Source organism: Lampetra planeri, chromosome 26 (assembly GCF_965212315.1).
Source record: "Lampetra planeri chromosome 26, kcLamPlan1.2.h2, whole genome shotgun sequence".
Classification (NCBI taxonomy): Eukaryota; Metazoa; Chordata; class Hyperoartia; order Petromyzontiformes; family Petromyzontidae; genus Lampetra; species Lampetra planeri.
Genome location: NC_136132.1, coordinates 5,231,141 through 5,253,864, shown reverse-complemented (window position 1 = coordinate 5,253,864; position 22,724 = coordinate 5,231,141). Strand labels below are relative to the sequence as shown.

Sequence of the window (22,724 nt, the reverse complement as noted above, 5' to 3'; positions counted from 1 at the left end):
GCAAGGAAGAGCGTTCCAGACGGCTACAAAAGCGCATCTGAAAGCGCGTGATGCAGTGACCATCTTTGTTCGGTGGCTAGCCAAAAGCCACTGTGAGGATGACTATAATTCGCGTGACGGTTTATGCTCCTTGATATCAGCAAGGTATTGTGGTTCATGTGCAGCAAGCACTTTGTGTGTAGTGAGTGCGACCTTATAACGTATTTGTTCGGCAACCGAACGAATACATAAAATAATGAGATAAGACGCTGAGAAAAATACTCAATGTAGTTAAAACAAGTGGTTAAGGTGGGTATGGAACACGGTTGTGGTGAGGTCAAAATTTATGCTTCAACACTCTTGTCTCCTTCGTGCTCGTGTTCTTTGCATCATACTAGGTATACATTTTGGGCAAAGTCGACATATGGAAAGGAGGCCCAGAAGAGGATTAAATATCAATTTCCATCCGTAACATGCTTGGCCAACAATTGAATCCGGGTTACCAGGAGTAAGAATAGTATGTTAAACACTGCACCGGCCACACTGAGCATAAACACACACATATACTGTATGTAAACAATAGGTTTAAATGCATGCAAGCATTCACCTGAAAACATAGGCAAACGTATGCAAATACAGGCACCGACGCTCCAGATCACGGAAACAGAAAGCATAGGAAGGCTTTTAACATTCCAGCAAGACAGCTGCAGTCACAGTGGTAACCAATGGGTTTGTGATTTTGCATCTCCTGATGTATGACATTTAATGTTGGAAAAACAAAACTCTTAAGTGTTGAAACACTGCCAGTTAATCTGCACACACGTCCACTCCCTTGCACACATGGCCATTAATCATTAAGCAAGGTGGAGCAAATGCCGCTAGGCAACCACAAGAGGACGATAAAAACCACTTGTACATTTTAGAACACACAAGTTGATAATAATACGTTAAAACGCTACAAAGGTAAACAGAAAGACATTCCTACACACGCAAACACATGGGACAGGGAGCATGTGATGTTAAAACACAGGGACACAAAAAAGAAACAAAAATGCACGCAGGATATTTATTCTATATTTGACAATTTCTAGCTATCAACACAAGGATTGTGTCCTCAGCATCACTACTACAATTACACAACGTAATTGCCACAGCCCTTGCATTCAAAAGTCAGAGTATGTATGTACGAATGTTGAACTGTACAAATGTTGAACTCCTTTATGGATTCTTATTCGCACTGCAATATGGCCTTCAGCTTAACAACAATTGGGTAGACTTTAAAAGTGTGGTTAGCCTGCTCAGTCGTTGAGCCACTCCGACATCTTGACGTTTACCAGAAGTGACATTTTCAGGCATGGGGAAAAATAATCGCTCAATTTAAAATCCACAATGTGGAACAAAATGAATCAACCCCTTTTCTAGCCAGCAGACATCGGGGAGTGTCAATACAATTGACTGAACGAATGGAATATTTACAAGCAGTGCACGTTGGCCACACCTGACTTGGTATGCTGAATAATCCAGGGCCGACTCATACCATGCACTGTGTGGACACTGAATTGACCCCTTAAGATGAACAGAAAGCCTGAATGATATGGAAGAAATAATTGTATATATGTACGCTTTGGCAGCGAGTTTCCTGTCAATGAAAGGAGAGACACATCGACTGGACAGCAGAAATATAAATGATGTGTCAAGTACACTGTCATACCTAAACATGAGAATAATATTATGAAGCCTTGCTTTTAAATTATTAACAATATTTACTGATACCCATAGAACACTTGCATCAATATTATTATCTAATTTTGCTATCGACAACTCAAATTTGGGTATGCAAGGCATGTAAAAACGCTGCAGAATCTGTCACGGGTTACATTTGGAGCGAGCAAGGCAACTGACAAGCCAGAACCACCCCCGTGGGCAACACCTCCATGATGCAGCAGTCATACATTGATTAGCCTGTCACTGTGAATTTGGATTCAGAGAAATCGTCACACAAACCGTGTTTGACCGGCGCAAATCCTGTCATGATGGTGAACAATTCGTTGCGTCGGTATTTGTAAAACAAGACTTCCACCATTTATTATTAACCATTACGTCACACTGCAACGAAAGCGACACAAAAATATGACCTCAATCTGTTCACCAACTTGGTACCTAAGCACATAAACAATTTAACAACATGGATCATTCAATACCATGCAAAACATGACACAATCGGCCAACACTTGCGACTGCATTTTAAAATGGAAACTAGAGTTTATAGTTATGTTTTACCATCTCTGCGCCTGCCTTGTGCTATATACATTTACTTTCTAGCAGCGTTCTTTGGATAATTATGTCTCTTTCTCATGTTTATACTGCATTGCACAGAATGTCATTTGTCTTTTTGCTAGTGCAATGCACAATAACATCATTTCATCTCTATTCACTACATGACGCATTGGAAGGCATTTTTATAAAAGGCGCAGTATAAACATTGCCTGATGCAGTGGCTTAAAAAACACATTTGAACTGATATCACTGCAGGGAAATATTGGCATAACGTATTGGTTTTGACACGTGTCCCATCACAGATGTTAACAAACTCTGCATGTTTTTTTGTCCGTTTAGTTTGATGCCCATCCCCACTCCTCCGATTAGCGCAGTCAGCTATGTACGGTGCTAAAGAAGTGCAACGTACATACACACGTTCACTGTTACAACACCGACGCAGCTGACAAATACAGAGCAAGATCGTAACGTCTGCAGGCCACGTACCATGATGCAGTTGGGCTTGCCGACGGCCCACAGGTTCACCTTGTGGTCCTCACCGCCCGTTGTCATGACGCGGCCAGAGTTGCGGCCGAGAGCCAGACACGAAACGTCGCTCCCGTGCGCCACAAACTCCTCTGGGGGAAAGCGAGAGTGCGGAAATGATCATGCGGTGCCGATAGTGAGGAATATAGCAACTGCACAATATGTTGTGAATCATAATTTACAGCCATTTATAAATCTACTGCAGGATCAAGGCCTCCCCATGATGTGTCGATGGTGGGAGTTGTTTGACTTCTTCACCACACTGGTAACTGTGGCTTGATGGAGGGAAAATGGTGGGTGCAAAACTAGTTCAGATATAATTTGCCACCGATGTTGGGAATCTTAATTCTAAATGTGAAGCTAAAACGGTGTGGCCAACAGCAAGTCAAATGGTTTACTGTACAAAGAACTAGGTGACTTCATAAGAAACATTAAAATTAATATTACGTGTGACCTTTGTTGCCAAAAACAGGCAGTACAAAAATAGTTTCCTTGATAACTACCAACTGTCAGTATATATAAAACACTGCTTTCAGGGAAAGAAATGGCTAATTGGGATTCCAAAAAAAGTCCAATTACATGACCTTCGAAGACATAACCTAACCGCAACAGAAGTTATTGACAACAAAATTGATCTGTTGACATGAATGACCTGTTCGGTTTATTTAGGTTTTTTGTATCTGTTTTACAGCCAAATCCAACCATCTCTGCAGAACAATGTCTCACCCTTGACCATTATTGGGACTGATGCCTAATCGGCCAAGTCTCAATACTGATAGAGCAAAAATTTAGGCAGAGCTTGACCTCATGGCCCTGAAGAGGACAACTGTAAAAAGAAACGTGCCCAAAGTGTATCGACTCCACTGTGAGTGTTTACCCTTCATAGCCGTCATCAAAAGGCATAATACATTCCATCATGTGCTGTCACCATGGTACAGCCTCTTCCAAATAAAAATACAACTATGACAGTAATTATACCTTTAGCATAAAAACACCACCGCCCTCTGAAATCACGAAGTGTTTAGAAATTATACATGCCCAACTGGATTTCCTACTTTATCTAAATATTTTTCTTATTACAAATCAAACTTGAAGGCTATTCACAACCATATTATAGCAAACACTAAGGCTATACTGAATCACTGTCCCTGTTGATTCGATTAATGGTTGTGATTTAAGATCATAATTAGATTCAAGACAATGAGTTTCATGTTTGGTTAAAGTACAGGCCACTGGTTACAATGTCACTGGTATTGGTCAAACAGTGAGGCTTTCCAGGTAAAATGGTAAATAATTTAAAAAATGTGGCTATAGGGGTCATATGAATCCATAATATATAAACACTAAGAAATGTTATGTATTCTTACATACAGCTCATATAACACATTGTGAGCTTTAAGAATATACAATTTCTGGTCAAATTTAAAGTTAATCAAGTTCAAGTTTATTTATTAGGTATAGCCCTGTGAGCCATTCGGCTCTTGGATCGGATGCAACCGCAACAAACAAAAAACAAAAACATGAACAAGAAAACATCTTAAAGTGACTATGTGACAAAGTGCAAACAGAAAATCCAAGAAAAGACAGCAAAATATTGCAGAAAAAGCACGGTACACCAACGCTGTGTGAAAAAAGCCCAGTGGGATGCAAGTCAAACAACAACCACAAGACAACTTAGATTAAGGCCATCAGTCTTACTCCGTACTACAACAAACAAACATGGCCAAACCAAAAAACGTTTCGAAATCACCAAAATAAAGCCATGAAAGCAATGAAACAGTGATCATAGGGACTGTGCAATGCATCACGGTACAACGTTGGTTGGGAACAGTGCAGAACGTAATTCACGGTACCAAGTCGTGGCCAGGTGGCTTCTGAAAAAGAAGCGAATAGCTCATTGGGCATTAACTGCTAAGATAAAAAAAGAGTTTAGTTGTATTTGTTTACCTTTCCTATACTTTGCACTCCTATCTTGTTCTCATATTGTTGTTGTCAAAAGTCACAAGACCATGATGGTCTAATTTGCAAGTGTGACCTAGGTCACCAAAATAAGCAAAAGCCAATCACGGCAAATAAAGCACAGGCCGAACTTAATTATACTTAGCTGCACTGACACAAGAAAAATATACTCGGCAATATTCCCCCTGACATCACCTGACTCCCTGGCCCGGATGTATCATTTGCATAAAAAGTGCACTAATTGAGGCACGCCAGATTAAAAGAGGAGAAAAAGTAAAAACTGTTAACTGTAAACATGAGCAGAGGTAGACTGGTCGAGGGGAACTAGAAAACCTTATATGTGAACATTCAGTAACAAATGCTAATCCTTATGTGTGCGTGTGTGCTTAGCATAATATAACTGCTGTTTAAATACGTTCAATAAAACAAGCACCTTCAAGCCTCCTTATAACATACATGAAGCTTAATTAAGTGATTTTCCAGAAAGTCAATAAAGCCAATGTGGAACAATCTACATGTACCATCATGAGCTGTCCAGTAGAAAAAAGGTTCTAATTGTAACAAAATATGCAGCATTACACCAGGATTGTCTCTCGTTTTATGTCCACTCCCGTCCGCTTCACTTTTAATTTCTTCTATTACCCCCCCCCCTCTCCTTGTGCACAATCCCATTTCCACTCTTTTTCCCTACTTGCCCCCCAAACTTCCCCTCCACATGAAGCGAGAGGTACCCTCCTCCCTGTCGAGTTTCTGCTCCTTACCAAACACCCACCTCTTCTCCCTGGCCCATCCTTCCCTACATCCCTAGGTAACCCCGTAATTCCCGAACCCACTAACCTCCCTCCCCATACCCCATTCCAATTCACGATATCACTTTTAGCTACCCTCATTGAACCACTCATAACCCTTGTAAAGCAGCTTTTATAAAGGAGCTAGCAAATATTCAAATAATATATCATTTTGCAAAGATCATTCTCTCACCCACAGCGCAACAAATCCCTCAGGTAGAACCTGTCATGTCATCATTATCAGCAATAGTTTGGGGGGGGGGGATGCTGACACCACGCTGGTCAGTGCCGGTTGGTGAAGGGAGCACATTTTGTTTCATCTCTCACTGAGTATCTTACTGGCATGTGTTCCTCGAACCAGGATAGCAACTCAGGTCTTCAAAGCAATCAAGGTAGGGCCTTAATATCAGCTTAACATATAATTAAAGAGCACAACTCTTATACTGATACAACAATAATAAAGCAAGCAAAATGTGTACTTATAACTATGTGAGCGCCCATTGATCCTGACCAAGGTAGAAGTCATGGTAGCAAATTAAGTAATACATCAGAGGTGTTTGGGTTAGATCGCGTAAATATAAACGAATTGGCACGTTTTGTGCTAAACCTTACTAATTGGCTGTGTCAGGTGGTGGCGGGTTTAACGACACATTTATATTTTCGCGATCTAACCCAAAAAAAACTATATTATGGATAATTGTGTTGTTAAAACCCACCACAGCCAATTAGTAAGGTTGTCACATAAACATAGCATGTCAATTCGTTACGAGTACAGCACACCGGTGTATTGAAGAGTAAACCCACAACATGTACAATATGAGGACGACGTTTCGCCAGTAATTACAACTGGCATCATCAGACGGAGACCCAGAGTTGTGGTGAAATCCTGTTGCTGTTGTGAAAGCCTAAGTGTTAAACCAAAGTAATACATAGCAGTAGAGTAAACAAATTGAATCAATTAATAATGTAATAATAAAGAGACGAACAGTGGTACAATGATTGACTTCTATTTCTAGCGATGGCTAACATCAGTAGTGAATGATATTTGAATGGGTCACGGGCCCCTTTCACCAAACCACGCTGACCAGCTTGGTGAAGCATGATCAAACAACCCCCATAACAAGGGGTCGGCCACCACTATTAACAAGGAGAGACATTTTTTTTACTTTGCAACAAAAAACCTCAATATTTTAAGAACCGCAATGCATGTGAATATTAGACGATGGTTCTTAATAAATAATGTTACAAAGCAGTTCATAAAGGGACGCATGCAGCTCCGAAGCTGCAGGTTGCTAACCCCTGCCCATGACCAACATGTATGGGAGGCGTTCATCCAATAGTATATTGACAAAGTGCTGTAAACTATGAAACTTATATTAATTATTCAGAGGTGAAAATAATTAGTGGTAAGATGACCCACTTTAACACCAACTCTTTATACGAATTCAAATAACTGAAGTGTTACTAAAGGTGGAGAATCAATGTGGTAATAATTGTCACCCACAATACACCTTTAGTGTACGCTGGCATATCTTTAACCACTGAAAGACACGGAAAACACTCTTACATCACAAAGGTGCAATACACTCATATGGCATGAGACAAATTGTGGAAAAGACAATTTTCTTAATGGCGTTGAATTTTAACCTCCACTCACTGTAACGGACAAGTCACAACAAGCTTTGTATGTGACTGAAATACAAACAAAATTGTGATGCTAAAAACAATTATCTGAAGCAACATTGCAAATCTATGAATTAAAGCAATAGTTTAGAGTCCTTTTTTCCCTATCAAGTGATATATTAACTGTATATGCTAATCTTTGTTACAGCAATTAAGCCCTAATGTCATACATATGTAGCATGAATGTAATGACAAATTGATTTCGGTAACCTGATGTGGTTGATGTGCAATTAAGCATCCCGTGGCTACATGGAAACGCTGTGATAAATTACGCGTGGCACAGCCGACGTGTCCAACAAAGTTCACCGAATCTACAGTCCTGCTTAGTTGTGCCACCGAAAGTGGCTACCTTGGCAGACAAAACGATTACTCTTTTTCAAGACTGAAATGATCGATGCCGCAACAAGCATTGCACAACAGGGGGTTCGTGATAACCATTGCCACGGTGACACACTGGCAAAGACTGTTTTCTTTCAAAATATGTACGATTCAGGCAGGACGTGTTGATTGTGTTCAATAGTGCGCCGTCTTAGCTCGCTTAACACAAAGGTACAGTCGTTCTGTATCCAGGAAGTATGTGGTTTGTTTACGGTCTGTGTAGCTACGCGTTGCGTCACAGCACCACCATTACTCCCATAAAGTGTGATATATATCAATGACCATCTTTGCATATTACCACCCAGTGACTAACCCCTTTTATAAGCGAGCTATGATGATTTGTATACCGAATAAGCAGAACTGCATGGCAACGTATGCATTTTAAAACTGACCACGAATGTATTTATAATTTGGTAAAACTGCACAAATAAATAACAAAAACACATTCATCAATAACACTGCCTTGAAAGAGAATAGATACAATAGGCGACGTTTCGGGTAATGTCCTTCTCCATGTATGCTATGAAGAGCAAATTATGGCCATAATCATTCACCAACCATAATCATCAGGCAGAAATTATCACCATTACCATCTGTCATTACTGCGTATTATCACAATATAATCAGTACGATTATTGTTCAGAGTATACACCCAGACGCCACCATTGGGACATTGTTACCTCCTCATACTGTAACTGTTGTATATATGTTGAACTTTTTTCGCAACGTAGGTAACCAAACGTGCTCATCGCAGGTGCGGGGGCAGGACAACAACGGTTGTCCGAGGCATCCACCTGAAGGCCTCAACAATGCCAACTTTCATATTCTTTGCATTGGCCCAACTAAGCGTCATCTGTGCAGTGAACCATCATCCTCCATCTGTTCTCCCTTCTGGCTCGCTGGCCAAGGTACCACGATGGTACCCTCCCCTCCTCCTCCTCGGCTGGTTATAAGAGAGATGGTTCGACTGGCTGAAAACCCACCGATGAATGGAGAGGCGGTACTTTCTACGATTTACACACACACACAATTACATTGCATTATCCAATACAATCAGCAACAGGCTGTGAATACTTATCTGTTTAAGATACGGTTAGCTATACTGTGAACATACGCGATTTTGATTAATGCTCGAAAAAAAGGCAGCCCTTCTAAAACACGTGAAAATACCTTAACATCTAAACAGTGAACCTGAATATAAATACATAAATATTTCTACATAACCACAAAGACTCTGACCACCGGAACGCTGCTCTATTGATAATTAAGGTGCGCACGATAGGATTCTGTATTTTGCAGTCCATCCACATGCATCACTATACTACACGGTAAAGCGCTATGCTCATAATACGTATGAAATTTGATATGTATTCGTCAATACTTAGAGTGCAAGACACTATCCTCGACCTTTGTAATACAATTGATGTCCATCGGTGCGTCAGCATCGGTGTACACGTGCCCTTGAAACACTGGCCATCGACTTCCTCTGTTCGGGCTCTCGTTCATTTTGTTTCAATGTCATTCTACATTTAGTTAACAAATCAACAACATACATTTTTCAAGCTAATCAGAAAACATATTCAGACCCCCAATTAGCCACAACGACGAATGTTTTTTTGTACTCTTGTTCAAGAAACCGCAAGTTTTATATTTCATTCTGTGGAAAAACGTTGGACTACTGCAAGCGAGCCATCAAGTCCTCAATCAAAAAAACTGGCATGACTAGTTTTTTTATTGGTTTCGTAACATTAAAAAACTGTAACGAGTACCCTCCCATGTATTAACAACATGTCTCTTACAAAAAAAAACAGTTTCGTGGGGACTGGCAAATAGCAGTATGTACAACACTTAGCATGTTCATAAGAGCATTATTCAGACTATTTGATCCAGTCACAAGTGATTTGTTTAAGGTCATATACGGCACAAAGCAAGTGTGTGTATCATAGCCTGCTCTTTGACAATATCACATTACCCATGCACATTGAAAATTCCTTTTGAAATGCTCTATTTACATGTCAATTAAGCAGCCGAAACAGGACACTGATCATTAGATACCCGCGTGTGCTGGGAAAGCCACCAGGACATGCTCGAATAACCAATAGATAAAACACTTGTGAATTATTAACTTCAAATACAGTAATGTGCAACACGTACCACAGCGATTTTATTTCATCTACTGACCAACAAATGTCATCTCAATGGCTCACAAAAATAATGCTCGATTTGCACACTGAACATTTTACGCAATTCAGGATGTGATTTAGAGTATACAGTACTGTACTATATGTTGTTCTTGCCATTCAAGTGACCACACTAAGGGTGCATCGTAACTTATCAATAACCACAAAAAATACAAAAGTTTGAAGGCGTGTCACTGTCACAAACACATTCAGTTTCAAAGGCAGGCGCTAAATAAATTATATTCTAGGAAGAACTTGTACACAAGGCTGAGCTGTCAATTTATTACAGAGCAATGCACTCACACCTGTTGGCAATTAAACACTGATAGGAAGCCAACAGATAAAGCAAACAGCACAATATCTACGCACTCGGCACAAACAAGCATTGTTGATTCGATATTATTGGCTTAATCTCAATATAATTCATATTAAGCTGAGGGAAATTGACCAAAAGTGACTAAAGCAGCAGTATCATCAACTAGCCCGACAGCTCAACCACATTATTTTACTAAACTGCTTTAGAGAACCTACCTGCCCTGAAGCTGCTTAATTGTTACAGAATTTTTGTCAAAACATGTTTTGTTTAATGTGGTGTTTAACAACAATGCATTCATTTGTCTGACGAGTATATATGTGAGCATTAGCGGCTAAAGTTTATGTTCGTACGTTCACTGATATTGTGACTCAAAGTGGTCAAGGCTTCCACGTGCCCGAGCGATTTGCGGGCAGTGCCCATTTCCATTTAAGGTCCTGAGTTACTGCTGAAAACTCCCACCTATTCGAAAATGAGGGTTTCTCTACGAGACAAAGACGACCGCATCAGATGACCATACTACTCACGTAACTAAATAGGGTGGGACGTGTGTGATGATTCGATGATGGGCCTAGTTAACCAGTGTCATGATTTGAATTCAATCTCAGAACTGAAAAGCCCTAACAGTGGCATCTACAGCTACGTTAACATGGCTAGGACATTGGCATGACTTAAGTTTGGCCAAAGAAGACATTTTAGGTCAAAGACAGAATATGAATTAATTCAATTGTTCTGAACGATGTCTAAATAAAATACTGTACACATTAAATATTAATACACCAACGTAGTGAAAAGCAGAGTTGCATAATAATAAAATAGATGATTGTGTATACAAAACTACTAGACTCTATTAGCGGCAGCGTGCAAACAGATGGATAGAACCACATCATCCATCATAAAATGTGAAAAAAATAATGCTTCTGGCAATGACCCTTCTTCCGAGTAGAGGACAAAGATTGATTAATTTGACATTCAACTTTAAGTCAGTCAACAGCTGTTCTGCTACGACTGTATAAGACAAACCGCCTGCTCCACTATTTAATCAATCTATTTGCTCAAATTTTCAACAAATGTTCCAACTACAATAAATTCACAATTCGTAAATTCTGCCTCAACTACCGAATATGTAAATCCGATATTTGCGCTGCAACTATGATTCACCTGATCAAGCTATATGAGCTCGGTAATTTCTCAGGCCCAACTTTTCAGCCACTGTTTCTTCTCCAATTGTAACGTCAGTCAACACTATCTCTCTTTCAGCAATACGTCAATAGGTCCCTCTACGCTGTGTATTTCATCCGATATTTCTGGTTCAACATCTCCTCCAAAGGTAAGTTAACCAACATCACTGCTCCAAAAGTCAGTCAATGTCTCTTCTCCAACTACAGTATACTGCAGACAAACCAATCTTCCGCTTCAACAACACAGGTCGGTGAATCTCTGATCTATGTCATCCGAACTTTCCGGTCCAAATAAACGTCAGTCAACCTCTCTCCTATATCTTCCCCGTCCTTACCCTCAATAAGGGCCACTGGCCGTAACGTTAGCCCGTTACATCTTCTGTTACAAATTATGTCAATGGATTAGGTAACGTGGGGGGGGGGGGTTAGTGTATAAATGTGTTAGGAACTCACGCAGTTTCCATGATATCTTGGTTGGCTTGGCCGCGCTCATTGCGACTCCCTCTGCGGGCCCTGCCGGGATTCCCGGCCTTGCCTGGAAACTCCGCGGGGAGCCTTCGCTAGGCCGCAGGCGGGAGCCCCAGTCCAACGCCTCCGCCGGTGCGCGGGGAGCAGAAATCCAATCAAACGAACAATGAAAAAATCCCAACAAAGGCTGTCTGGAGGTAAATAATGACGAGCGCAACGAATGTTACTTAATTGAAGGCTACAATACCGAATACTTTGTTAATAGAGCGCGCAGCGACGGGATATAACGCGGGTGGATGGCGGCGCGTGTAGGGGCGGGAACTTCCGGAAGTGGCTACAAGACGACGTCTGATTGGACCGCGCTCCCTCGCAAACCACTCGTGAGGATTTTTTTTCTCTCTCCCCCCCTCCCCCCGCTTAAAGTAAAAAAAAACCCCAACACGTACAGACACCATGTACAATAAAACAATCGCGTAGAAATAGGGGGAGGAAGAATAAACAAGATGTATCGTTTGCCCGCGCCGAACCGGGTGAAGGCCCGAGTCGAGTCCCGCGTCAGTCTCGCCGAGTTTACGTTGCCGCGGTAACGGCCGCAGCCAATCGGCGACGAGCTTTGCGTTACCGCGGCAACGTCTTGGCCAATCATCTGCGAGGTGGCTGCCGGGCCCATCCCGTTGCGCGTTCTGCTCTGAGGGCACTTTGCGCCTGGCACGTGAAGTGGTGCGAATATTGGGGAGGGCCCAGCTCGTCGTGCAGTCTGCAGGAGTCTCTGCAGGTCATCTCGGTCAGACGACCTCCCATGGCAACTGCTGGGTCTCTCCCGAGACCTCCCTCTTCGTCAGCGAGCGAGCATTACGACAATCCACGCGATAGCCCCAAAGTGCACCTGGCCTGGCACACGGTAGCCGTGGTGGTGATTGCCACCGTGGCCAATGGCTGTGTGGTATTTGGGGAGCGGTGGTGTGGCGGTTAGCGCTGCTGCGCTACGAATACGAACCCACTAGTGACGAGTATCTGAACCAAAGGCGGTGGGGCCTGGTGGTGGCCACCCTCGTGTGTAACAGTTCCGGCCTTCATAGGTGCTCGCTAACAACACTTGCACCAACAGTCTGCTACGGGCTATACGGGGGTGGGTTCTTTGTTGACAGTAGGAGGGCACAGGTGGTGCATCGGCCAGTTATCTCAGTCGACCCATGGCACCACCTGGGTCTGTCCCATGACCTGGCAGCGGGTGTTCGACACTTCACGTGGCCTCAACGTGCACATCGCCTGGCACAAGCGACGTCACCGCCACTTTGTAGCGAATAGCGGCGGTTGTTGTAGTTGCATGTATCCGTGTCTCTCTCTGTGCATGTGGGGGGTGCGGTAGCGTAACGTTTAGTGGTTGCTGGCCATGATCCACCGCCACCTCGTGTGTGTGCCAACAGTGACCGGCCTTCATAAGGTTGCTGCTCGCGAACATGCAAATGTGCCTCGACAGCCTGTTTTTACGGGGCTCCACGGAGGAGGATCTTTGTAAATGTTTTTGTGTAACTTCTGCCCGTGGGGTAACTTCTCTTTCGCAGGCTTCCTCGCGTCGTCCCGAAGCGCCGGCCCCCGTGGTGGATTATTTTTGTTATCAGAATTTCCCCCCACCCACCCACCTACCCACACTCTCCCCTCCGAACCGTGGGTAACTAACAGCGTGGGGAGGGTTTATGTCGTCACACGCTCGTTCAATTTCATTATCGCCTTCACGTTATTAATTAACGAGTCGCCGCTCTATATTTAAATGTTCGTGTGTTAACGCCGCCCTTATCGGTGGTGGTGTGCGCAGCGCGGCGTGACAAATTCCGGGGCAAGGCCTCGATTTATACATTTTAAAAAACACATTCACGTTCGGGGAATTTTCGGAGCCACGTTTAAGCGAATGCGTTAACGGGCTAAAATGTATTTAACAAAAAAAACGCGAACTTAATGACTTGATCATATTATTTAACTTGCGACTGCCGTCCGTGTAAATAGTTTCTCTACAGTGGGTTACGTAACATGCCGCTGTGGGCCCTCTGTCCACGGAGGCTGGTCGCCCGGGTCTCCATAACCCATAACATGGCCTTCACTCTGCTCACGTTTCGTCCATTCACGTGCACTCTCGGCTCCCAGATGCACTGTCACGTAAACCCGTTGACCTCGAGTCGTGACCGAATGCCCTCCAGACGTGACCCATTGCCCTCAGTTTCATCCCCACGCGCATTAGGGCCGTTAAATGTAATTTGGGGCCCAAAGCCCTTAATTTCGGCTGGCACAATGCCCTCTAGTCATAGCTCAAATCGTGGAGGAATGCCCTCATGGCTATCGAACCCCTTGCCTGCCACCGATTGGGACGTAAAACCTTTAATCTCGGCTAGACGAATGCCCCATCGTGGCCCAATGAGCTCTAAGTGGCCATGCATTTCGGTGGCCTCATTGCCACCACCTCCGCCACCCTGCCGTCTATTTTCCAACGTGGCTTGCTGGCCCAGCAGTGTTTTCCTTCCTCGCCGCCTGTGGCTGCCCTCACCGGGTGTTGCCCCGGTCTCGGGGTCTGCCAAGCGCGTTTTGTACGAGCAAGGACAGTCACCCGAGCCGGGAATACGCGAGTACTTCTACTACATTGATCACCTGGGCCAGGTGAAAGAACGAACACCACAATCAATGGACATTCCACCCGAATTGGTAGATCATACAAAATATTGCTTCGGTAGTTCAAATCCCTACAATTATTTTTTCCACATCTAATCCAGCGTTCTTCGCTCATTTTAAGCGGGGGGGGGGGGGGCACTTTCGCTGATAAGACATCGTTTGAAAAGATCTGGTTTGACAGCACGATGGGGGGTGTTTTCACATGATGTGTATTGTCGGGGGCCACACGTCAGGGCCGCACTAATGGCCACCAGGGGCCGCCAGTGGCCCATGGGCCTTACAATGAAGAACACTGGTGTAATCAGAAGTGAACACGTTTTGTGGGCTACATTGCTGGTTAGATTTAGAATTTCTAAATTGTTCTGTGTGCCTGCTTAAATGATGCAGGTGGAGAAGCAAAAAACAACTTCTCCAGAAGATTCATAGTCTGTTGGATATCAATGTTTTATTCATATTTTTATGGTGAAAATGGGCCCTTGAATTGGGTGGTGTCGGGCCTGCCGTGACATGGTCACATCGCCCGGCACCGCTTAGTGGCGAATGGTGGTTGTTGCCATGACATACCTAGTATGGTTCTTTCGGTAAAGTCACCTGGATAACCCATGTGACTCGGAAATGTCAATAATTAGTCCCTGACCAGAGAATTAAGCATTGAGCCATGTTGGCCCTGCTGGTTGAACTACTGACAGGCAATATTTGCATTAAAAGAACCCTCGACGAGCAACTTTTCTTTGAATATGGAAAACGCTTAAAAAATCTACACATACTCTTCGATGTGAATTTATGTGCAGACCGTGTGAACAATGTTAATTATAACACGCTTAACAGCTGCACTGTTTCTCAATCATTTGAGAATTTAAAAAATGTTTTTTTTTATATGCAATCATGATTGAATATTTTTTTTATTCCTTCAGCTCTTCCTCGATGATGCCAAAATCAAGAATTTCACTTCGTGCTTTAAAGGTACGGCATAGTACTCCGTCTTTGTCGTGGTCACCATCCTGGGCATGTTCTCCTTGGCCGTTTTTCAAACGATGTCTTAATTATCACCAGTCTCATCCATTGGCCAGCATACCTCGAGTGTCCAAACCCATATTCTTGGTTCTTTCGGTAAAGTCACGTAGAAGGGAAATAATAAAATAATAAAAATATCTAACTATTTCATTGTTTGATAGGGTTTATTTTATTATTTCCCTTATTTTATTATTTTCTTTCTACGTGACTTTGCCGAAAGAACCAAGAATATGAATCCCTGCAGTCACGAAAGCTTTAAATAAAAATGTATCCAAACCCACTTAATTTTTCTTACGTGTTTCTGAAATCTTAGCAGGTTATATGCACCCATGGAAAACTGTCCTTTGTTTGAACATTCGAATGTTGCTTTTCACCATCAAATTTAGTTTCCCAAAAGTATGCCAGCTTGCTCTCTCGCCTCTTTATTTTAATCCGAGTTCACCTTCCACACTTGCCCTTGATAGCTTTTTATGCAAATCTGTGTAAAGAATAATCATAGACCCAAGCAAAAATTGTTCAGATAAGGATGTTGCAAATGTCACACTTAACCAAGTAACATTTTCCCTTCACGGTATGAATTAAGGGACATCAAAGAGGTAGGGACAGCTGTTAAATCAATTAATGCGCTTGTACATGAAATGTATACACATAATTGATTGGAACGTGTTGCATTTTTTAAAAAAGGAAACCAATTTATTCAATTGGTCCTATTAGCCTCTTGTAAGACATTGCTCAAGCAGATTGTTGTCTCTCTCTGTCTCTCGGTTTGTGTGTCTCTCTCTCTCTGGGTGTGTCTCTGGGTGTGTCTGTGTGTCTCTCTGTGTCTCTCTGTCTCTGTGTGTGTGTCTCTGTCTGTCTCCTGTTGCGCTCTAACCCCCTAGTGGCGGATATACCGTCACTACACATTGACATGCTAATATCTCACAATACAATGGCCACCCCCTCAGCTCTTCGTCGTCGTGGTGGTGCATCAACCACAACCCCCCCTTCCCCCCCCCCCATCTCGGTTCCCATCTTTGGATTTCCCACTCGCTGAGGCACAATCTCTCGCTCCCACCCTCTTGCCCGATGCGGCAACCCCCCCCCTCCCCCCCTTTCAGCTCTATATATAAGGACTTGTTTCAGCAGGCTTTTCTCTCCCACCTGAAGACGATTGCTTGTGTGGCGATTGAAACGTCGTGATCTGTTATTATTTTTTCTACCTACATGACTTTACTGAAAGAACCAAAGAGTAATAATAGACTTCTTCGAGGTCAACCAACCACTACATTGAAATGAACAATGATATGGTTTTATCCAATTGCCTTATTCCCCTTTGTGTCCTACAGACAAGAAGTTCCTGGTGTTCTTTTTCCGCCGGCTCCAGGCCAATGACACGCCACGGTACAGGAGCGAGTTTCCCTGGCTGTCACTGTGCGGCCGCGAACGCAACTACATTCACTGCGACGACCGCCCCGTCGTCTTCACGGAGCTGCTGACGCCGCCGGGCGTGGGTGCCAGCGGCCGGCAGGAGCTGGCGTTTGGCCGCGCTGGGTCGGCGCTCACCGTGCCCTTTGAGCCGGAACAGCTGTGCATGTCTCGGGCGAGCGGTCGCGTCTACCACCCAGCAGCGGAGCGATTCGGCGGAGCGGGGCTGGTCTCCTCGGACCTGGCAATGAGGCTGAGCCCCTTCTTCCGCTACGAGTCCGACGACGAGAGCGTTCCGCCCACACACTTCGAGTGGCAAGGGCGCACATACGAGCTAACCAATCAGCTCTGGGACGCACTTATGGAAGGGGAGGCGCAGTCACTTTCCAGCTGATTGGTCGAGGCATAACGATGTGAGACAACTATTTGGCGGACCTGTAACAATGTCAATTAATTTCCAAAGCAACGTTAAAATTCTGATGAATGGCTGGCCTTTGGCACCAGACACCGCATTGGTTGAATAATTATAGCACTCATGGTAAGACAATTGACCTATACATCATGACACCTTATTTTCCAAATGTACTGTTATGGGATCTTTATTTAGTTCTGCACAATTGTTTAAAGGATTGCTAAACCGATTTCTATTAATACCAGTCAACTGTTTGGTTTGAGACTAAAGTATGGTATTCTGAAACTCTCATTTGTCACATCAGCATTGATACATTTACACACTTAACAATATTTTGCAGTCATACATTAACTTAAGTGTATTGTATGTGGTCAGCAGTTGGTATACTGTACGTGGAAAAGTGTACTAAAGGACTGTAATTTTGGGATCACTGCTTTAAGGCCAAGTGAAAGTTCAGTGGTTCAGGATCATTTTACTAGCTTCAGAAAACAATGGAGGTGCCGGGTTGAAAGGGTCATTCGTAACGAATGTTTTTTTTTCTGAAGCCAAACCTACCTTTATATTTCACTTACCAAACTGAGTTGTGTAAAATGCCATTGTTTGATGCTGGGAGTGGAAGTGGGCCACGAATTTACTAATCTAGCAAATACTTCCTCTGGCCATGTCTCTGACTTTAATACTCTGAAAAACACGCTATATCGATATAGATTAATTCAGTCCCAGTCACATCCATTACTCAATATCAAGAGACTGTTTTCACCTGGATTGGTAGGGGCAGATAAGTGTGGTAGCAGGGAGTATGTTTCAGTAATGGATAGTCTGGTGGAGCAAGTGCATGGAGTAAAGTGCATTTATCAAGATCAGAAGGGAGTGTGTTAACTGCTGTGAAAATAAAATGCATCTACTCAAGTGCCTTCTAATCTAAATGGATGTCACTACATTTTAACAGACGTCACCAGAAAATATTTCTGGAAAGGAATAATAATGTATGAGATGTTTGAAGTCTGTATGACAGTTGAAATTCATGCAGAGTCCTAAAACAATGACATCATGTATGTGAAGTCTGGTCATTTTGCATGCGTTGCATTTAAATATTTGCCGCAAGTGCAGTTATTTGTAAAGTGGATTGTAGTTTAATTGCTAAAGGAATTGACAAGAATTGAGCGTAGAGTTAAAGGTTCAAGCGTCCAGTTCTTTAAACATTTATTTAAATTTCACAGTAATGAAGTCCCCACAGGGGTACTTACATTTTTCATGTTTTAACAATCATTCTGTCAGCAACACTAAAACCACTGTACACAATTTTTTATTGACGTTCTAAGCAGTCCAATCTGCACTTTTCACCTGGCTTGCTCCACCTCGCCTTTGGCTGAAACAATTGGGTTGAGAAACACGACCATGAAGGACGCTCAACCATCATGCACATTCGCTCATCTCCGTGGTCGCGTGGATTTCTTTTTGGGTCCTCAGGTTTTTCCTTCCACATTTAGAAACGCGTTTTAGAGTATTTGGCTGCTATAAATTTCCACTTTATTGAGCTATCAATGAAAATGAGCTATTTTGCTCAGTGGGTCTTACCTGATAAAATAAAAGTTTAGTTTTTAGTTTATTAGATATTCTGGGGAGAAGGTCCCTCCAAGTCCTGTCCTGACAGTTATAGCCGATTTATATAAACTGCACAATAATCATACCGAATATTACAACAGTATAGTTATTATTTACCAAATTATTACCTTGTAATTCCAGTATTCCCTTATTTGAAACATTATTGACATCAGGATGCCAGTCTGGCTTTCATGAAGTAACTAATTATTTGGCTAGTTTGCAGCTCTTGATCAGCAACAAAAGATATTTGTGGCATAATTTGTGGTTTAAAATACATGTCTCGTGAGCGTGTGGACAAATTCTCACACATGGAACATGCTGAACAGGAAAATAGCACCGCTCAACTGGCAAAGATCTCATGAAATGCGCATACCAATTATTAAGATGTTAAACGAACAATTAACCCTATGACTATGTAACCGAGCAATGTGATATCTATATTTTAAATGCAATTTGGGAAATTGGAGAGTGTGAAGAGAACCCATGGATTTGGGTGAAATGTGCAGGAAAAAATGCAACGCTTTTCGGTTTTAATAATATTTTGGCATGGCTTTGCAATACCCCGCTACACCCAATCTCATCAGCCCTGAAAGAAGGCACTACCATCTGTCAAATTTGCCATTGTTCCAACTGCTTTCAGAGCCTGGTCAACTAAGATGATCCACATTGTCATCATTTGATAAGGGACCAGAAGCATTTGAAAATATGGCCAGACAATAAAAAATATAGCATTTGTATGTTGACATTTTAGTTTTTTTTACCACCAAAAAAATTGCTGAAAATGAATGTTATTCCTATGGGAATATATTGCACTAGATACCCAACGTGCAAATATTGTGCGCATATCCTTCATAAATAAAGTCGAACCAGGAGTGTTAAATGCACCAGCAATATTCCGAGCGATCTGACGTCTAATGTCAAAAATCTATTATGTGATTATTTCACTCTTTCAGCTCCCCACAAATAGCTCAAGAAGATGAGGCCTTCAAGTCACACTGGCAATGGGTTTGCATGAGTTGAACTTTCCATGATAGAGCTTTTTGGGTTAAATTGTGTAACTGTCGTAAACCCGCCTCAAGTCGATTAGCAAGGTTTGTCGCATGAACAAAACGTGCCAATTCTTTACGACTTCAGCACACCGGTGTGTGAGACAGCAAACCCACAACATGTGCAATGTGAGGATGACGTTTTGCCATTGATTCCAACCAGTATCATCAGCCATTTGCCATAATTGTTGTAATCATCAGCGAAACGTCGTACTCAAATTGTACATTTTGTGGGTTTGCTCTCTAACACTGGGTGTGCTGAAGTAACTAATTGTCACGTTCTGTTCATGCGACAAAACATACTAATCGCTCGTCTGATGGAGGATAGGTTTACAACACATTTAACATTCATGTTAACCAAAAAAAACGTGATCATGAGTAACATCGGTTGTGAAAGACTGCGTGTTAAATTCGTCTTAATTTTTTAAATATTATTTTTAACCTTCAATTTTAAAGCAAACGTTCTCCAGAGGCATACAGACGAGACTGTTAGGCATTCAACTCAGCCCAACACCGCTGTCATTTTCTCATCAACTGCTGCCCAGGATTAACACCATAGTCCCTAGACATTTAACACTTAACAATTAACCGACCCGTCCTAAAATAACCTTGTTTTGCTGATTTGGACGGCGGAATTTCTTGTTAATTGGAACACAAAATGAGATAGCCTTACATTAAACACATGTTACAGTGCAAAAGTCTCAAGCCAGTATCTAACAATTCACCTTACTGATTTACTTAAATTGTTAATGAATTAAAAATATGCTAATGTTGCACCGCCGCTAATGAGGGTGGCTTCGGCTTCTGCCTAAGGTCGCAAAAATTGCACACCAAATGAATTCAATCGTGTTAAAAATGTGCTACAGTGCAACAGTCTCAAGCTAGTATCCAACTCTTCCTCATTGGGATTATTTGACTTGCATTGTGGACGTTTATTACGAAAGTTGGCAATGTTCTATACAAACAACGAGTGTGGCTTAGGCTTTGACTAAGGTTGCACAGATTGCCAGTCCCGGGTCAATGTCGAGTACCACAAAACCTTGCTGCAATAAACAAAGGGCTCCTTGGATGAAGACAAATATCTCGAGTTCAACGCCACATCCTTGTGCAGCCCATTCACACATTTCAACGCTCAATAATACAACTATGGCTCTTCAAAAGTGGTTTACAACATCGGATCTTGTGGTCCAACACGGTCCAGCTTTCTCATTTGTGAAGCGTTGGAGCACCCGACTTTTCAGAGGTTTGAGGAGAGTGGCTGGCGCGCCAAGAGGGTGAACGTTAAGAACAGCTGCTCTTACGTTTCTCAGCCCAGGCATTGAAAACCACACCCAGCCCATATGTTCAAGGAAAAAGAATGACATCTGTACGTGCGTTCATGCTGTAAATGTAACCGGAAAAGCCACATAACTCAGAGCAGAGATAACCCACTGCTAGAAAACAACGATGCTTAATGCCGAATAATACAACCGTTATTTTTAAACCATGCAAATTAAATTGAGATGTCTGAGTATCCGAATAATCAGTGCACTCACATTTTGGGGTTATTGTGCACAGACTCTATCCTGTACCCTTGGCAGGGTTTAAAACCCCTGCTCTGAGCTTGGGGGGAAAATCTTAAAGTTGCAACATTTCCACAAGCTTTGTACTTGGCACTTGAATAATGATTAAAACGTGGACTAGGTCATGGTCCATAATGTCTGGGTTGTAAGAGCGGTTCCACCAGGGGACACTAAATCCATGGTTGCACTGGGAAGCAGATTGTCAGAAAATTAATCCCATCAGATAAAAACTACCCTGCAGCAAAAGGTACCAGGCAGCATTTATATTTTAAATTGCCAACAAATGAGTTCCGAGACACATGCACACATTTTATCAAACGGTGGCGCAACCCCATGATGGGCCAGTGTTGATCGCTGGATCAAAAGGCTTTGAATTAAACGCCTGGTCGACCCAGGTACCCAAAGCCAAGTATTTCTAAAGATTATTACGTAATTAATCTCAGCAGTGGCATAAGATAAGTCCATCATGGGGTTTGCTCCACTGGCGACTCGTGTTGCCAGAGTGTGTTAAGGTCTAGATGGGTGAGCATTCGAATAAAATGTCAGCTGTAAGTGAAAATGATCAAATATTGTCATTTATTCAGGAAAGTGTAATTTAGTCACACCATTTTTTCAAGCGCAATTAAAATGTTGGGCCAATTAAATTTGAAGCAATGGTTTGCATGTGTGGTCAGAATAAGCCTATGCATAAGAGGAGATGACATTCAATGGACCGTACAGATGAGTTAACAATTCCATTAGCTCTACTGCCATGTTCTTGGCCATTACACAGCCCAGCAGGTTTAAAAGTTTCACATATCCACACGATCCACCAACGCTTGCCTCAAAATCACTGGATAACACTGACCGCAATGTATTTTCACTCTGATATTATTTTTGTTATATATATATTTTAACAGCTGTAATAATATATTCATCTTTTGCTGCCGGTTAAACATTATTTACATCGTCGATGTTTTTTTTTTGTCGGTGGGATGCATTTTTCCATTGCCGACGAACACGCCGAGGTCAGAACGCGTTGAGCTGCAGGCAGCGGCAACCGCAGCCGGAGGGACATTCGCTGTGCCCCAAGAACCAGTCGAGCATGTGGCTGGAGTGGCCGCCGTGGCCACACGAGAGGCAGAAGTTGGAGGAGCCGCGCACGGCGACGTGACACACGGCGCACTGGAAGGAGAAGCCCTTGCAGTTGGCGCACTGCGAGCTGCGTGCCTCGCAGCCACACTGGTAGCAGCAAGTGCTGAACTCTGTTGGGAACAAAGCGATGGGATTCTTTGATGCAATAAAAA

The 22,724-nt window shown here is 42.7% G+C and overlaps 3 protein-coding genes across 4 annotated transcripts in view; 1 reads left to right on the top strand and 2 right to left on the bottom strand.

Annotated features, from left to right (window-relative positions):
• The window catches only part of KATNB1 (katanin regulatory subunit B1), a 44,862-nt gene extending 32,555 nt beyond the window's left edge, over window positions 1-12,307 (bottom strand). Inside the window, exons 1-2 of the mRNA XM_078606570.1 lie at window positions 11,717-12,307; window positions 2,743-2,873 (exon numbers count right to left, since the gene is read on the bottom strand). Of these exons, the coding sequence (XP_078462696.1) occupies window positions 2,743-2,873; window positions 11,717-11,756 (171 nt within the window). The 5' untranslated portion in view covers window positions 11,757-12,307. The remainder of the gene's footprint in view (window positions 1-2,742; window positions 2,874-11,716) is intronic.
• Window positions 12,308-12,410: 103 nt separating this feature from the next.
• Window positions 12,411-19,565, top strand: LOC144727619 (UPF0598 protein C8orf82 homolog). Of its 2 annotated transcripts, XM_078606571.1 has the most exons (4): window positions 12,411-12,506; window positions 13,297-14,425; window positions 15,307-15,355; window positions 16,735-19,565. In XM_078606571.1, the coding sequence occupies exons 2-4, from the start codon at window positions 13,760-13,762 to the stop codon at window positions 17,205-17,207; spliced, it is 1,188 nt and encodes a 395-aa protein (XP_078462697.1). In that variant the 5' UTR covers window positions 12,411-12,506; window positions 13,297-13,759; the 3' UTR covers window positions 17,208-19,565. The 2 variants fall into 2 exon arrangements, with proteins under 2 accessions (XP_078462697.1, XP_078462698.1); XM_078606572.1 differs by having other exon boundaries at window positions 12,430-14,380.
• Window positions 18,397-22,724, bottom strand: part of WDR59 (WD repeat domain 59) — a 78,637-nt gene continuing 74,309 nt past the window's right edge. Inside the window, exon 26 of the mRNA XM_078606569.1 lies at window positions 18,397-22,682. Coding sequence (XP_078462695.1) covers window positions 22,447-22,682 — 236 coding nt within the window. The 3' untranslated portion in view covers window positions 18,397-22,446. The remainder of the gene's footprint in view (window positions 22,683-22,724) is intronic.